This window comes from Panthera tigris, chromosome B2, assembly GCF_018350195.1.
Source record: "Panthera tigris isolate Pti1 chromosome B2, P.tigris_Pti1_mat1.1, whole genome shotgun sequence".
Classification (NCBI taxonomy): Eukaryota; Metazoa; Chordata; class Mammalia; order Carnivora; family Felidae; genus Panthera; species Panthera tigris.
The window spans coordinates 78944050-78963068 of record NC_056664.1 but is presented as its reverse complement, the minus strand read 5'-3'; the positions used below and the strand labels follow the sequence as shown (position 1 = coordinate 78963068).

Below are 19019 nucleotides of genomic sequence, written 5' to 3'. Positions count from 1 at the left end.
ATTTTTTGGAAAAAAAATCAGCATGTAAGTGGATCCATGCAGTTCAGACCCATGTTGTGCAAGGGTCAACTGTACAGACGTATTTAGGCCTGCTATTTACAGTATCTCATTTCCAGTCTAACTACTGGAAATTAAGGAAATTTAACTACTCATCAGAAGATTGCCTTGTGTCTGTGTAATTAAAGAAAAAGGATTAGGTGATCCCTGAAGGATATCATTCAAGTTGTAGAACTTGGAAAGTCAGGTTTTCCATGTTAGTAAATACTTTTCTAGCATCCAGATAACTTATCTTTGCATTATGTCAGTCTCTATCCCTTCTGACCATCTGCCTCTCTTTTTCTTTTTAATACATGTGGACATGCATGTGCCATATGAATTCTGACAGGTTTATATTTTTAAACTCTTTTCTTTGTCATTAACCACAAACTTATATATTTCACACAAGGCAATTAATTTTTTCTTCTTTTTAAAATGTTATATATCTTGAGAGTATACTTTGGTCATTTAATGCATTCAACTGATTTTGATTTAATAGACATTGAGTACATATATTATTTCATTTAATCCTCAGAATATCTCTGTGAAGTAAGCTATACCCATTTGCCCAACAAAAAGGCTAAAAAAGAGCTAAATGAATTGCCTAAAGCTATGTAGTTAATAAGCACTACAGTTAGGAATCGGCCTTACTCCATGATTTCAAGCCACCATTTCAATAGCATCATGAGTCATCTCTCTTAGGTGGGTTATTTCCATAAATATTACCACTCTGTAGTGATTTTTAGTTGACTCAACTTGAGAATTACTATTTTTGACCTTATAACCCTTCTTGTTAAGAGTGGAAGAAAATAAAAGATTACAGATCTTTGAGAAAGTGTTAAAAGTTTGGAAGATACCAACTAAATGGAGGACTAGAGAGCTTTAGCATGGAGACAAGAAGCTAAGAATATATGTATAGAAATACACATGAATGGAAGATGGATAAACTTCTAGGTCAAGACTAGATCTTCTCCATTCAGTGAGAAATGGAAGTGTTTTTTGGTGATGAAAGGATGGGCTTGAGATTTGAAGAAAGGAGGAGGTCTGGAACAATCTTTGGGAATCAAGAAGAGAAAAGTGTTTAAAGTCATTGATAGACTTATATTTAGGAATGGATATGTTTTGGCTTTTAAAAATTGTGATGGGGGCACCTGGGTGGTTCAGTTGATTAAGTGTCTGGCTCTTGGTTTCAGCTTAAGTCATGATCTCACAGTTTGTGAGTTCGAGCCCCACATCAGGCTCTGTGCTGATTGCACAGAGCCTGCTTGGGATTCTCTCACTCCTTCTCTCTCCGCCCCTCCACTGCCTACTCTCTCTCTATCTCTCAAAATAAATAAACTTAAAAGTTTTTTTTGAAAAAATTGTGATAAAATATGTGTAACATAAAATGTACCATTGTGATTATTTTTCAGTGTACAAATCAGTGACATTAAGTATATTCTCAATGTTGTGCACCTATCACCGATGTCCATTTCCAGAACTTTTTCATTATCCCAAACAGAAACTGGGTACTCGTTAAATAATAACACACTGTTCTTTCTTCACCTTAGTCCCTGTTAACCACTGTTTTACTTTCTGTCTCAATGAACTTGACTATGCTAGGCACTTCATATAAGTAGAATCATACATTTATCCTATTGTGGCTAGCTTATTTCACTCAGCATAATATTATCAGGATTCATCCATGTTGTAGCATGTCAGCATTTCATTCCATTTTTTTTAATGTTTGTTTATTTTTGAGAGACAGAGAGAGTGAGTAAAGTGGGGGAGGGGCAGAGAGGGAGACACAGAATCCTAAGCAGGCTCCTGTCTCTGAACTGTCAGCACAGAGCCTGATGTGGCGCTTGAACTCACAAACCGTGAGATCATGAACCTGAACTGAAGTTGGAGGCTCAACCGACTGAGCCACCCAGGCACCCCCAGCATTTCATTTCTTTTTAAAAAGACTGAATAATAATTAGATTGTAGTGTGTACCACATTTTCTTTATTAATTTTTTATGGCATATGGATTGTTTCTACCTTTTTCGGCTATTGTGAATAACTGCTATAACTATTGACGCATAAAAAAATAGGCTTTTAAACTATGTCTTGTTTAAGTCATTCTGAAAGCCTGGTTAGGTTGAGGAAAAGATAACATTATATGACTGTCCATAATGTTCCTGCTGAACATATTCTAAAGTTGTAATGACCATAACCCATTTCAAGAATTCATATCAATCACTTAATAGAATGGGAAAAGTGAGTGGGAAAATATTGTGATTATTAGATAACCTCTATTCACTTTTCAGGGATAATCTAATTAGCCTAACCATCAGGATATGGGGGTCTTTAAGTCTTTTATAAAATGTGGTCCTAGTTAGGTAACATTTGATTTATATTAATCGTTTTAAGAACTGTTAAAATTATCATGCTTTATAACATTGATGGCACTATCTGGTGAAAGTGTCTTTCTTTGGGACATTTCATGATTTCCTCTTATCAGCCCAGTACCCGAGATTCTGAAACTGTCTTGATTACTTGATTATAGTTGTTACATTATTGAGGTTGAACTAACTCACACGTTTTAACTTTTAATTGTTAGTTGATTGAGGCATATATCAAGGATAAATATTGTTATTTATAAGCAAAATAATTGCATGCAATTAAACATTCTAGACAGTCATTTTAAATTTTGAAGTAATTTTTAAAGAATTTTAGTATCATATCATTAATTAAAAATACATTTGGAACAGATATCACAATAAAGGATAAAATGAATTGTGGTAGTTCAAGTTCTTTTATTTTATTTTACCAGCTCTTCAGTCAGTAGCGACTACAGTAGTTACTTTGAACAAAAGAACATACTGATGAATTAAGGAGGAACCGTCTATTGAGCTAACTCCGAATAGGCTGATTCATTTTTATAGAGTCATGAAAAAGATAAATGAATTAATTACTTTAAGAAATAAAGATTGCCAGTACATGCCTAGCAATGAAAAAATAATAATTCAGTACCTACTGTAATCTATACTTTAATATGTAAAGTATATAATGTTTACTAAAGGAATATTCAAATTAAAATTAATAGCAGAGAGAAGGCCAATTTAATATGTATTCTATCAATGAGATACTTAGGCAGTTCTCTGTATTTTTGGTTATAGTTCACATGTCAGCATTTTGTAAAGAGCTCAGTGAGGCTGAAATTCAGATTTGCAGTAATTCTTTTTTCAGTGTGGAATCTAACAATCTCAGTCATTCTGGGGTCTGTGATTTAAAACAACAACAACAACATTTTTTTCTTTGATTGATCATAGCTATTATTGAAATAGCTGGTAACATGTGACATGGTGCTATAATTTAGACGGAAAAAATTGAATTGTGAATTATATCCACTCAGCGTAAACTTCTCTGTTTCTACTCTCCAGAGCATCTTTTGTACTTCTTTTCCTGCAGAAATGGCTTCTTACCATAATGTTCCTACATTTTTCCAGGGGAAAATGAGGACTCCACCGTGAAATTCTTGTCCAAAGGTATACAGGGCAAGCTAGTACAACAAAAATAGAGGGAAAAAAATAAAATAAGATTCAGAGTTTGCCAATACAGGAAATGAAAGTTTTATTCCATTTAACCTTTTAACAAATGTGCTTTACACATCCATCCATCATGGTGTCATTGTCAAGGAGATGAACATTTATGGATATGATGGTGATTCACATGATTTCAGATGTTTAAATTTGAGGCTAATTCTTGCATAAGTCATTCTCCCATTTCTTCTTTTGTAGGTATAAGTAAGCCATAGAATAATTTTTAGGATCATTAGATAACAAACTAGGCAGGGAGCTATACGTATTTAATGGTTTCCCTGTTAAGATCCACTTTCATATGATTCTGCTTCATGTTTACACAAACAGTTCTTCAAATAACAGATTTCTTCATTTAGAATGATCAGAGGGGTGCCCGGGTGACTCAGTTAAGTGTCCTACTCTTGGTTTCGGCTAAGGTCATGATCTCATACTTTTGTGTGTTCAAGCCCCACATTGGACCCTGCGCTGAGGGTGCAGAGCCTACTTGGGATTTTCTCTCCCTCTCCCCCTTCCCAACTCACACTGTCTCTGTCTCTCAAAATAAAGAAACTTAAAAAAAGAAAAAATCAGAGTCTAAATAATCAGTTTAGACTTACTTGTAGACTCAGTTTGCTATATGGCCTGTGAACAGTTGTAGACTTTCTTTTTTAAATATATTTAACAAAATTTGGAAAGTGAAGTTTGTACATTTTTTTTACAACTTTATCAAGGAGTAAATTGATATATAATAAACTACACACAGTTGAAGTGTGCAATTTGATTGATTTTTACCCGTAAAATAATCACTCCCAGGATAAAGTGATGAACATTTCCATCACCCTCCCAGATTTCCTCCTGTCCCTTTCTAATTCGTCCTTCTTCTCACTCCCTTCTCTGGCAACCACCAGTCTACTGTTCAGTATTCATTTTCTAGAATTTATATAAATAGGAGCATATAATATGTGCTCCCCCTCATTTCTTTCAATATTAAATTCATCCATGTTGTTAAACCTATCAATAAACCATTTCTTTTTATTGCTGAATAGCATTTTATTACATAGATGTATCACAATTTATCCATTTATCTGTTGATGGGCATATGAAATGTTTCTAGTGTTTGGCTGTTAGGCACAAAGCTACTATGAAAGTTGGGTACAAGTCTTTTTGTGGACATCTACTTTCATTTCTTTAGATAGAAGTTGACAATTTTTTTCTCTAAAGGACCAGATAGTAAATATTTTAGGTTTTATAGGCCTGGATTCTCCCCTTTTGCATGGTGGTACAAAAACTCCAGGTAGTGAGCTGTGACAGTGGTGGGAATCACTTCCTTTGTTTTCCTTCTCTCAGGTCCCACTGACCTGTACTATCTCTTGTCCAGTTTCTGAAAAACGTTGTGTAACATTGTATATTTAGTTGTTTAGTGGGAGTAGAGCCTAATGGAGTTCTTGTGACTCAGTCTTGGCTGGGAGTAGAAAATGTGTCTATATATTTTTAATGTAATTATATTTCCTTTTTTCAATCTTAAAATACCATTATGGCCTGATATGTGAGTTCTGTTTTCCTATTTATGCCATAGAATATGTAGCTCGAGTACTAAGAGATGAGTGACTTTTGGATTCCCTAGGAGCTCATCTCTTAAAATACTCATCTATTTATACAGGAATATTAAAATATGTTAATTTATAAATTAATATTATACCCCTCATTTAGGAGTCACTCTCACCCTCTTACTGATTGCTTATATTGTTTTCTTTCTTGGTGCTTTTTATATAAAGACCTCTTATATTATGAAAGGTAATATTACAGAAAAGTACATAAAACAAATTAAATGTACAGCTTTGTGAAATTTTGTGTAGCCAGAACCCATTTAACCACTACCCAGGACAAGGAAGAAAATATTTCTGAAATCCTGGATGCCTCCTGCATGCTCTTTCTCATATCCCTCACACCAAAGATAACCATTATCCAGACTTACATCCTTGTACTTCTTTATACTTTTATAACTTAGGTTTGGATCTCTAAACAGCATAGTTTGGTTTTGCCTGTCTGAACCTTACATAAATGCAACCTTATGTTCTTTTAGGTTTGGCTTCTTTTGCTCAGTGTCATTATTTTGAAATTCATCCATAATGTGTGCAATTCATTCATTTTCACTCTCTCTCTAAAACATCACATTTCACACTGTCTAAAACATCATATTATATAAAGGCATTTGGATAGATGGCATTTGGGGTGATTACCCATACAGTCAAACATTATTTGTGTGTGCTTTAGGATGGACACACACACACACACACACACACACACACACACACACACACGTCTGACGGGTATCTACCTAACTTGGAATGGCTGTGTCCTAGGATATGCGTGTGCCCCACTTAGGATATAATTCATGTTTATAAATTTCTTCTACTCAGTAGCTTCTTTCAGTAGCTTAATGATGTCTTTTAAAAATTGCCATTTCTCCTCCTAGTTTTGAGATATTATTAACGTATAACATTGTATTACTTTAAGGTGTACTGCATAATGATTTGGTATGTGTATATCTTGTGAATGATTCTTAGGTTAACTTCAGTTAACATGCATCACCTCACATAGTTACAAAAATTTTCTTCTCACGATGAGAACTTTGAGATCTAATATCTTGGCAACTTCCAAATACACAGTACAGTATTATTAATTCTGGCCACGTGCTGTACATCACAAACTGCAGAACTTATTTATCTTGTAACTGGAAGTTTGTAACTTTACCCTCACCCATTTCCCCCAGCTCCTAGCACTGGTAACCACACATCTGTTCTCTGTTTCTGGGAGTTTTTTTTTTTTTTTTTTTAGATTCTGCATACTTTGGGATCATCTAGTATTTATTTGTCTTCTCTGTAGGACTTACTTCATTTAACACAATGTCCTCCAGGTTTATGTTGTTGCAATTGGCAGGATTTCTTTCTTTTTGTAATGGCTGAATAATATTCCACTTTGTATACATAGCACATTTTCTTTATCCATTCATCCACTGGTGGACACAGAGGTCATTCCCATATATTGGCTGTTGTAAGATAATGATGCAGTAACTATGGGGGGTGCAGGTGTCGCTTTGAGACATTTCCTTCAGGTATATACCCAGAAGTGGAATTGCTGGATTACATGGTAGTTCTGTTTTTAATATTTTCGAGGAACCATCATGCTATTTTCCATAATGGCCGTACTAATTTAAATTTCCACCAGCAGTGTATAAGGGTTCTCTTTCCTCCGCCTTCTCTCCATCATTTGTTATCTCTTGTTTTAGTTTTATTTATTTATTTTTTATAATAGCCATTGTAATAGGTGTGAAGTGTGATATCTCATTTTGGTTTTGATTTGCATCTCCCTGGTAATTTAGTGCTGTTGAGCACCTTTTCTTGTACCTGTTGGCCATTTTTTGTCATTTAGTTCCTCTGCCCATTTTTTAAGAGTGTGTGTGTGTGTGTGTGTGTGTGTGTGTGTGTGTGTGTGTGTGACTGTTGAATTGTATGAGTTCTCTGTATATTTTGGTTATTAACCCCTTATCAGATACATAATTCACAAATACTTTCTCCTGTTGTGTAGGTTCCCTTTTCATTTTGTTTAGTTTCCTTTGCCATGCAGAAGCTTTTTAGTTTATGTAGTTCCACTAGTTTATTTTTACTTTTATGGTCTTTGCTTTTGGTGTCAAAAAATCATTGCCAAGACTGATGTCTAGGAGCTTACTTCAGTGTTTTCTTGTAGATGTTTTATGGTTTCAGCTCTTAACGTTCAGTTCTTCAGTCCATTTGAGGTAATTTTTGGGTATGGTATGGGGGTAGGGCAGGCTTGCTTCCTTCCTTCCTTCCTTCCTTCCTTCCTTCCTTCCTTCCTTCCTTCCTTCCTTTCTTCCTTCCTTCCTTCCTTCCTTCCCTCCCTCCCTCCCTCCCTCCCTCCCTCCCTCCCTCCCTGTCCCTTCCTTTTGAAGTATAATGGACAGTGTTAATAAGGTGTACAACATACTGTTTCAACAATTCTACCTATTACTCAATACTCATCACAATAAGTATAATTAACCAACACTTATTGCAGTATTATTGACTATATTACCTGAGCTGTACTTTTCATCTCCATGACTTATTTGTAACTGAAAGTTTGTACCTCTTCATCTCCTTCATTTATTTTATCCATTGCCCAGCCTGCCTCCCCTCTGGCAAACCATCAGTTTGTTTTCTGTATTTAAGAATCTGTTTTCTTATTTGTTTGTTCATTTGTTTTGTTTGTTATTTATTTGCTGTTTCAAGTTTTTATTTAAATTCCAGTTAGCATATAGTGTAATATTAGTTTCAGGAGTAGAATTTAGTGATTCATCACTTACTTATAATACCCAGTATTAAAAGTATTACAAGTGCCCTTCTTAAAATCCATCACCCATTTAGAGTCCACATATACTTGAAATCATATGGTATGTGTCTTTCTCTGTCTGGCTTACTTACCCTCTGAGTCCATCCATGTTGTCTCAAATGACATGTTTTAAAATATTTTTTTTAATTTTAGGAGCACCTGGGGGCTCAGCTGGTTAAGCATCCAACTCTTGACTTCAGCATGGGTCATGATCTCATGGTTTGTGAGATTGAGCCCCACATTGGACCCTGTGCTGGTGGCATGGAGCCTGCTTGAGATTCTCTCTCTCTGCCCCTCCCCTGCTTACACACTCTCTCTCTCTCTCAAAATAAATAAATAAACATTAAAATTTTTTTAAATTTTTTAACTTTTATTTATTTTTGAGACAGAGAGAGACAGAGTATGAACAGGGGAGGGGCAGAGAGAGAGGGAGACACAGAATCTGAAATGGGCTCCAGGCTCTGAGCTGTCAGCACAGAGCCCGACGCGGGGCTCGAACTCACGGACCGTGAGATCATGACCTGAGCCGAAGTCGGACGCTTAACCGACTGAGCCACCCAGGTGCCCCTAAAAATTTTTTTATTTTAAAATTATTTTAGGCATATAGAAAAGTTCAAAAATAGTGCAGAATATTCCTGTATATCTCTCACATTGTTTTCCCATATTGTCAACATCAGGTAATAAATGTTGGTACAATACTATGAACTTAACCAAATTACTTATTCTAATTTTGACAATTTCCCCACTTTTTCTCCTCTAGGATTCCACATTGCTTTTAATTTTCATGTCTCCTTAATCAAATCTGTGACAATACTTCGTTTTTGTTTTTCATGATCTTGACACTTTTTGGTCAATACTGGTTTGATATTTTATAGGATGTCCCTTAGTTTGATCCTTTTTGTGTTTTTTGGCAGGAACACCATGGAAGTGATATTGTGTCCTCAGTGAGCATGTTAGGGAAGTGGGGAGGGACATGTTGATAAATCTTAATACTGTGATGTTAGGTTTGGTTACTTTGTTGGGTTTCTCTAAAGTTGCTATATTTTCTTTGGATTTAGTAAGTGTTTTCTGGGGAGAAACTTTGAGACTAGGCAAATACCAGATTTCTCATCATACTTTCATCTTCTAGTTCTAATATCTTTCAGTGGCTTTGGCCTACAACAATCATCACTGTTGTGTTTTTCAGTTTTGATGTGCATATTTCAAATAATGGTGAATTTCAATTTCCCTCATTTTTTTCAATGTATCAATGGGGGATTTTACTCTAAAGAAGAACTGTCCCCTCTTCTCATATGTTTATTTTTATTAGTAAGGATTTAAGAATATTTTAGTTTGTAGGTTATAATCCAGCTCTGTCATTTTATGTTGCTATTTTGACTTTGGTTATTGAGAACTTCTTCAGTTTGGCTTCTGTGTCTTTTTTTTTTTTTTTTTTTAGTTTATTTATTTTGAGAGAAAGAAAGAGCATGAGCAGGGGAGAGATAGATAGAGGAAGAGATAACCACAAGCAGGCCCTGCACTGTCAGCACAGAGTCTGACACAGTGCTGAAACTCATGAACCCATCAGATCATGGTCTGAGCTGAAACCAAGAGTCTGACGCTTAACCGACTAAGCCACCCAGGGGCCCCTATGTCTTTTTGACATTCTCATTATTTTTCTGCACTTTTTACTTTCTAGTTCTATAAGGTGTTCCAGGATCTTCTTATATTTTCCCTCTCTCAGTCCGGGGATCAGCCATTTCTACAAGGACGCCAGTGTTTATTTGTGTTTGTGTGTGGTGAATGATAGAAAAATCTAGATCCTTGGTCTAGTTATTGCTGCTTAGTGTCATTACAGCCCTCTCAGTTGGCAGAGTTAGGAATGTATCATATACTAACATGTACCTATACACACGTTTATATTTATTTCTTTATCCATCTGTGAATATATTAAAAGCTATGAATTCCTGCTAATACGTCTGATTCTAATACAGCATAGTATTAATTCTAGCTTTTCCCCTTTGCTTATATGTAACTCTTTGTACAGTGAGAAAGCTGCATCTCCTTATCCTTAACATTTGTTTGTTAAATCCTACTATACATACAACATTTTCAGAATTACTAACCCATACCCTTGTGAGTAAGAAGTTTACTAGCTCAAGGACTGTATTTGTGTACAGTTCTTTCAATCTGTAACCCTATGAAATATAGTCAAAATACTGTTTTCTGAAGTTAAAGTCCGTTTTCATCCCCATCCCCCTTAATGTCAGATGTTTTTCATTTGTAATACAGTTATTTTTATTCCGTTTTGGGTTCCCTCAACATTCTGATTTTGATTGTTCACTTACTTGTTTATTTGTTGTATGAAACATTATCATGGTTATAATAGTCATGATTTACACAAAGATATTCTCGTGGAATTTCCCTTCATTCACCCTAATAACCTGTCCCCTAAAGGAAACAATCTCCTGAGTGTCTGTTTTAGCTTTCCTGAAATCCTTTTGCACAAATGAACAGATACATGAATATTTTCTAATACTTTTTCTTTCTTACATTAAGAATAACATACTCTCCTTTTGTACTTCTCTTTTTTTTGCTAAACAGTAAGTGTATCTTAGAAATTGCTCCCTATCAGTAAATAAAGATCTTCCTCATTATTTCTTACAGCTGCATATTACTCCATTGTGTGGATTACCATAACTACCGTGCTGTGTATTTAGGCTGTTCCAATACTTTGCATACCAATAGTGTGTAATGAATAGCCTTGTATATCTGTATTTTTCAATTTTTGGATGCATGTCTTCAAGGCAGATTGTTAGAAGAGAGATTACCCAGTCAAAAGCTAAGTACATATGTGATTTTGTTAGATTTCGCCAAGTTTCCTTCCAGAAGCATTGCCGTAGTCTTTTTTTTAGTTTGCTTTTTCAGCAACAGGTTATGAGACCTTTTATTTTTACCAGCCTATCCAAGAGAATGTATTCTCCATATGTTTCAATTTTTGGCAATCTGATAGGTGAGAAGTGGTATCTTAGGGCTGTTTTAATATGTATTTCTCTGCTTATGAGTAAGTTTGAATATTTTAATATATTTTTTTTAATGTTTGTTTATTTTTGAGAGTGAGAGAAAGAGAGAGCACAAGCAGGGGAGGGGTAGAGAGGGAGGGAGACACAGAATCCGAAGCAGGCTCCAGGCTCTGAGTTGTCAGCACAGAGGCCAACACGGGGCTTGAACTCGTGAACTACGAGATCATGACTTGAGCCGAAGTCGGACGCTCAACCGACTGAGCCACCCAGGCACCCTGTATATTTTTATGTATCCTTAATGTCCTTTTTGTGTGTGTTTGTATTTTTATTTATTTTTCTCATTTTTTTCACCAGGTTTTTGGCCCTTTTCCCCTTCAGTTTTTGAGAGTTTTTAATAATAGAATTATTCATTTCTTTCCTGTGGTGTATGTTGCAAATGTTTTCTCAAAGTTTGTCGGGTATCTTTTGACTTTACTTATGCTAGTTTTGCCCTGATACTTGGTTAAAAATTTTATATAGTATGATTTACCAATATTTTCTTTTGTCATATTAAGATTAAAGGGGAATTTACCCAGGTTTGTTTTCCTTCTAACACTTATAAGGCTTTTCTCCACTTCCTGCAGTCTCACCTTTAATAAATCAAGTGTTTGTGTGTATAGATCTCTTTCCAGAATCTGTTATATTCCACTGGTCCACTTGCCCGCTCTACGCTAATACCACATTTTTGTTATTGGAGCCAGTCTTCTTACTCTGTTCTTTTTTTTTTAGGGGAATCTTTTATATTTTTGTTCTTTTGCCTTCCCATGTCTATTTTGTAATGACCTTAACAAGTTTCTCAGAAGGATTCTGTCAGGATTATTAACATTGCATTAAGTATATTCAACATTGAGATTTCCTATCCATTAACATGATAAATTATTCCACTTCATTAATATGGGGCTTTCCTTCCTGCTTTTTGCATTTTTGTTCATGAGAGAAATGGACCTATACATTTTCTTTCTTGTATTATCACCATTGCATTTTTTAAAGAAAATAACTTTATTTTTAGAACTGTTTTATGTTTACAAAAAATTGAGCAGAAAATACAGAGAGTTCCCATATATCCTCTCTTTCCTAGCACATCGTTTCTTCTGTTATTATCACCTCGCTGCTAGGTTTTTAGGTGGACATAAGTTTTTCACTTATTTGAGTAAATACCAAGGAATATGATGCTGGATCATATGGTAAGAATATGTTTAGTTTTACCAAACTGTTCTTCAGAGTGGCTATACTGCTTTGTATTCCCACCGGCAATACATGACAGCTCTTGTTCCACATTCTCACTAACATTTGGCAGTATCAGTATTTTGGATTTTGGTCATTCTAATAGGTAGAGAGTGGTAGCTCATTTGAATTTTCATTTCCCTAATAACTTGTGATGTTCAGCATCTTTTTGTATGCTTACTCGCCATATATATCTTCAGCAAGGTGTCTGGGTCTTTGGCCTTTTTTAAATTAGGTTGCTCATTTTCTTATTGTTGAGATTTAAGAGCTCTTTAATATTTCAGGTAGCAGTTCTTTTTCAGATATGTCTTGCAAATATTTTTTTCCTAGTCTATGGCTTATCTTCTCATTCTCTCTTGATCAACATTGTATTTTCATGTCTGAGTGCCAGTTATGCTGACTTGGTAAAATAAAAATATATTCCTTTTTCTATTTTCTGGAAAAATGTGTATAATTAGAATTAATTTTCCCTTAAATACTTGGTAGGATTTGGTGAAGAATCCATCTAGATCTTTTGCTTTCTTTGTAGAGATCACTAAAAAATTTTTACAGTAAGACAACTAAGATATTCTATTTTTTCTTGTGTCAGTTTTATTAGTACATTGTATTTTTCTAAAAGTTTTTCTAGCCTCAGTTTTCAGACTTGTTGGTGTAAAAGTGTTTATAATATCCTCTTATTATTCTTTGGTATATGTAGCTGTGTTCTTTGTGTTGTCATTGATAGTGATTATTTGTGCTTTATTTGTCAGTTCCATTAGGGATTTATCAATTCAACCTTTTTTTTTTTTTTTTTTTTTTTTAGAAGAAATAGTTTCTTTAAATCTTTTTAATCCTGTCTAATGTACGTTTTCTATTCGTGAATTTCTGCTTATTATTTTCTTCTATTTTCCTTAAGTTTAATTTAGTGCTATTTTTCTAATTTCTTAAGGTGGTTGAATTTTGGCATATACATTTGGGTTATAAATTTCTGTCTAAGTTGGATTTAGCTATACAAGTTTTTTTTTTTTTTAATGTTTGTTTATTTTGAGAAAGAGTGAGTGTATGTATGCGTGCAAGTGGGATAGAGAGGCAGAGAGAGAGAGAAACCTAAGCAGGTTCCCTGTTGTCAGTGCAGTTTCCAGTGGGAGGATCCATGAGATCATGACTTGAGCTGAAATCAAGAATTGGAGGCTTAACCAACTGAGCAAACCAGGCGCCCCTCTCATAAGTTTTGATCTATTCTTATTTTGTTATCTAGTTAAAAATATTTAATAATTTCCTCTGGGATTTCCTTTCTGCCCTATAGATTATTTATTGATGTATTTCTGTCATTTTAGACATGAGGATTTTCTGGTTATTTTTATGTTCTTGACTTCAAACTGACATCTTGTGTTTAGAGACTGTAATGGAAGTTATTTTTTTAAATTTGCTTTATGGTCCAGCATATTGCCAGTTTTTATACAGTTTCTGTGTATGCATATTCTGTGATCCATGCATGTGATCCATGCAACTGTTGGATGGTGTCCTATATGTTTTTGTTAGTGGTGTTGCTGAGTTCTTCTATATTATTGTTTTAATAGTTTTTTTTTTATGTTTGTTTATTTTGAGAGTGAGATAGAGAGTGTGAGTGGGGGATGGGCAGAGAGGGAGAGAGAATCCAATGCAGGCTCCACATTGCAGGGCTCAGTCCCATGAACCATGAGGTCATGACTTGAGCTGAAATCAAGAGTTGGACACTCAACTGACTGAGCCACCCAGGTGCCTTGAGTTATTCTATATTCTTACTGCTTTTGTGCTCTGTTTTTTTCCCATCATTTACTGAGAGAGAAAAGTTTAAAGTCTGACTGTGATTGTGGATTTCTTTAATTTCATCATGTACACTGTTAATTGTTTTACATATTTTGTAGCTAGGTTATTAAATGCATATAAATTTCTTGACAAATTGAACTGTTATTATTCTGAGGTATCTTGCTTTACCTCAGTAATATTTTTTACCTTGACTTTTTTCTGGCAATAAAATAGTTACAAATATATTTATTCTCTGAATACTGGTAGGTCAACATTTCTTCTTATATCCTTTTGCAAAATGATGCAGCTTTCTGTTGTTTGCTTCAGTATTTATCCTTCCCCAGTCTTATTTATTATTTCTTTTATTTATTTTACTTAATGTATATTTCACTTAGTCATACATCATTTTTAGGTAACTTATTTCTGTTGACATGCAGATTCTTTTTTTTTTTTTTTTTTTTTAATGTTTATTTATTTTGGGAGAGAGAGAGCATGCATGTGCAAGTGGAGGACGGGCAGAGAGAGGGAGAGAGAGAGAATCCCAAGCAGGCTTCACACTGTCGGCACAGAGCCTGATACAGGGCTCAATTCCATAACCCTTCTCATCTTTCTTTCCAGGACAGGTATTTGTTAATATTTGTATTTGGGAAGTTGAAGCAAAATGAACATGAGCCAAAATTAAGAGTCAGCCCACTCCACTGACTGAGCCACCCCGGCGACCCAGATTCTTTATATAAACGTGGTACTGGTGGTGTGGTGGTGGTTGGTTTTCTTGTTTTGTTTTGTTTTATTTTGTTTTTGTTTTTGTTTTTTTAAACAAAAGTCTAGAGCATTTGTTAAGCCTGTACTAAGGTTTAGAAAATAAACCAGAATAGAAAAGTGTAGGCTATGAAAAGTCTCTAAAGATAATAATAAACTTACTCATTGGCTCATCCAAGTTTTTTTGGGCCTAACGACATATGCTACTTTTATTTACATCCTACGAGGAGTCTTAGAGAATAATTGAGGTCTTCTCAGTAATATGCATTTTCTCAAATGCAAAAGGCCACTATTGATACCATATTAAGTGCATTTGCATTCTCTATTTTCCTACTAGTAGATACATTGGATGCTGTTTCTGTAAGATGTAGGATATATAAATCAGTGTTAAAGATACTGTAAATTTTTTCAGGATATTTTGTTGCAGATGAAAAATATATCAGGGGGTATTGTAATTAGGGCTTGTAGACAGAACTGCTAATTTTGAGTTACTTAGCTTACATATTTTAAAATGATTCCTTTTTTAACTTTTAATTTGAAGCAATTATAGACTCAGTTTCCTTTTAAAGCAGGTTTTTTTGTTTGTTTGTTTTGTTTTGTTTTTTTTACATCAGATATAGATATAGCATTAGGTTATGGTGAATTAGGTTCTTTTAGATAATGTTCATTCTGTTACCTGACAAGTTTTATTTGTCCTTTATGTGAGAAACTTTTCTGGAAATAACTTCTCATCTTTCTTTCCAGGACAAGTATTTGTTAATATTTGTATTTGGGAAGTTGAAGCAAAATGAACATTAGTCTTGCCTAGGTTTACTTTTTCAAAAACTCTAATGGGTGCATCTCATTCCTCAAGCCCCCCACTTCCCCTGTCTTATTGATACTTTCCAAAAACATCCCCTTTGATAGCCACACTATAGAAATATTTAGTTACAAGCAAATATTTTAGGAGTTGTTAGCATTTGTATAAGGGTTATGTTGATGTTCATATAACTTAAGGGCAAAGCAATTTTCTGGTACTGAATGAGTCAGAGTTTCTATTTTAACATATAAATGTGAATGCACATGTGAGTGCTGAGTTAATGCCTTACTCTGGGGATTTAAAATGTGTGATTGCTGTATTATACACAAGTACTCTATCACCAAAAAATGGTGCCTATTATTTGACAATAATTATGTATACAATTGGGCAAAATAATTTTCTGAGAGGTAAAATGGTTAAAGAAATACCCCATCTTAAAATGTCTCAAAGTGTTCATTGTTTTGCACATAGCAGGCCTTTAGATTATGGTACATATTAAAACCCACTCATCTGGTGGTGGTAATATAATCTATGGTAAGTAATAATAGGTACATGAATGAAAAAAGAACAGTATTTAAAAAGTGAAACATATATATGCTACATAATTGATCCATTAAAGAAATCTCCTGTTTAAGGAAAGGTAGCTAGCTGTTAGATAGGCAATTTGGAGGAAGGGAGACACCCTAAATGGTATATTGGCAAGCTTCCTGAAATGCATATACATAGTAATTAGATGCATATTGATTTTTAAATGTCAGCCAGCGTTTACTCTCTTCTTTCTCTAGCATCTATTTGTATGAACAGTGACTATTCTTACTTCTGAAGGGGGTTTATTAAGGTTTTTGTGAACATTTGTTAATATAGGAAATAAATTACCACTGCTATATATAACTAACATTAAATTTATGATACTGGCAATGATTTGTGAGGGATTTAATTCCTTATATGTTAATCGATGGCAGAGACATTTCTGATGCTTTCTACTTGTATTCAGTGAACAAATCCCTTTAGTCGTGTTTATGACCTTCAACAACCTGCTAAAATGAATTACTACAAGTATCACTTATATTCTAAACTTAAGTAGCTTTTTGCTAACTTGGTTTAATCAGGATTGTGTTCATCATCTAGTAACATTCTTTTAGTAACCTGTAATGCTTTCTGGGCCTTTAAAGAATGTCAAGGAGCAGAGGATATTCCTGGGAGATTAAATATCTACCTTATTTCATGAAGTCTAAGGTACTTTGAGAGTATCCTTTTTTAGCCTTCCTAGACTGAGTCAATGGAAGGTAACTGCAAAACCATCTCACAGCTGTCACCTGGTGACAATGATTATAAGACACCACAGAATATCAGAGGCATCCAATGTTCAGAGAAGTTAAAAAATGAAGAAATGCATATCTTGGAATTAAGTAGGATTTTTGAAGTCACTAATGATAAATTTAAAAGGATGGTCATGATAGGGGCGCCTGGGTGGCTCAGCTGGCTGAGTTTCCAACTCTTGATTTCAGCTCAGGTCATGATCCCAGGATTGTGGGATTGAGCCCCATGTCGGGCTCTGCACTGAGCGTGGAGCCTGCTTAAGAGAATGTGTGTGTCTCTCTCTCTCTCTCTCTCTCTCTCTCTCCCCCCCCCCTTGCCCCCTCCCTCTCTCTGTCTCCCTTTGCCCCTCTCCTTGGTTCACTCTCTTTAAAATTAAAAAAGAAAAAGTGGTTATGGTAATCTTGTGTTCTGGTTTTTTATGATTTGACCAATATAGTACACTGAGAATTTTCCATTTGATAATTTGGAGTTTGCAGTCTTTTGTTCACTTTAGAATACTACTCAGTGTTTCATTCTCAGATTCATGCAGTAGAATATACAGTCATCCTTGAGATAATTGTTTTGCCTGCTGCCATAAAAGGCTATTAACTTTAATTACCTAGACTCTGAGGAGATGTATTTTGGCCTAGTTGCTTTGAGCAAGGAGTACAGGCGAGTTTTTTTTTCATATTCTTTATGTATAGTAACGTTAAAACTGGAATTGTGTCCATTTACTCACAGCGTCCATTGAGAAAAGATATGATAAAAGAAAAAGGAGATACTCACAAGAATGTTTAATTATACTCTTCTCATACCCTGTGCCACTGCACACTCCCCAAACACAGTTCTAATGATGGTGGTTCTTCGTTCACAATGTTTAATACAGTCAGGAATGATGGATCTCTTTGAAGTAGAAATAGGAAGGAAAGGATGATGCAGGGAAGGTAACCTTTAGTTATTTTTTTACTCTCTATATGGTTTGCTTTTTATTTTCATATGCATTTATTTTTTTATAAGAACTAATTACATCTTATAAAAATATGACTCCATACTGCTTATAAAATAAAGAAATGGCATTTGACATTCTTGGTCTATTCCAAGTATCATTTGACTTTTCATCTTTAACTAAATTATCCCTCATTGTAGCCATACTTGTCCACTTTTTGTCTCACATCTTCTGCATTTTCAGGGCTTTGTTTAAGTTTATCCCTTTGCCCTATCTACCCTTTAAGACTAAACTAAGTCCCAACTATTTGAACTTTTCCAGCTCCCTCCATAGGAAGTACCTCTTACATCACTACTTTGCAGTGGCAAATACATCTATGTAGCACTTATCAGAGACCACCTTTTGGAAGGGTTATTTATTTATGTGTCTAGTTTTCCTGTTAGATTTTGGGACTGAATTATTTAGGTTTGTATTATCTCCTGTAGTACATGGTATAGATAGTGTTTCTTGAATTGAATCCTTATAGAATTTTAACTATATACTTTACTTATTTTCACTTTTTTCCAGAGACATCGTATAGTAATTTTCAAGAATTACTAAATGTCATACTGTTCTATGTCTGAAGTTTTCATTGTCAGCCTTTACCACTATTTTCTGAAATACAAGAATTATTGTTGAATCGTTATATTGTATACCTGAAACTAATGTAACATTGTGTGTTAATTATACTTGGATAAACAAACAAAAATAAAGTACCCTCCTGTGATAATCTGTTTCCAAATTAGTTAACAAAAAAAAAAAAAAAGAGTCCTTCGCTAGTTACTATCCCATAGTGCAAAAGACCAGAATAATTGCAAAGATATTAAATTTTCATGTTACTTATCTGTTATACAAATTTTGTTGGTTATACAAGCTTCTTATATAGGGAAGAGTATTTTCAAAATAATGTGGGTTTTTTGTTTTTGTTTTTGTTTTTTTTGTAGGTTACTTCCTCAGAACGTTGGCCTGCTCTATGTTGGAGGTTATGAAAGACCCTTTGCCCAAATCAAGGTATGATTGTTCGTTTTCCAGTATACTTTTCTTAGGTGTAGTTCACTTGTCCAGAACCCACCAGGCACCTGCCAATAACTATCAACATACTAAAAATATGAATGTGAATTACTGTTTTTGCATATTTCTGCTGAAGAAGTAATTCAGTTTTTCAAAGAATTGATTATTT

At 34.5% G+C, this 19019-nt stretch overlaps 1 protein-coding gene across 2 annotated transcripts in view; it reads left to right on the top strand.

The window, feature by feature from the left end:
- RNGTT (RNA guanylyltransferase and 5'-phosphatase) overlaps positions 1-19019 on the top strand; it is a 333772-nt gene that overhangs the window by 262255 nt on the left and 52498 nt on the right. For both annotated transcript variants that reach the window (XM_042986788.1, XM_007076924.3), the window contains exon 14: positions 18784-18850. In XM_042986788.1, the coding sequence (XP_042842722.1) occupies positions 18784-18850 (67 nt within the window). The remainder of the gene's footprint in view (positions 1-18783; positions 18851-19019) is intronic.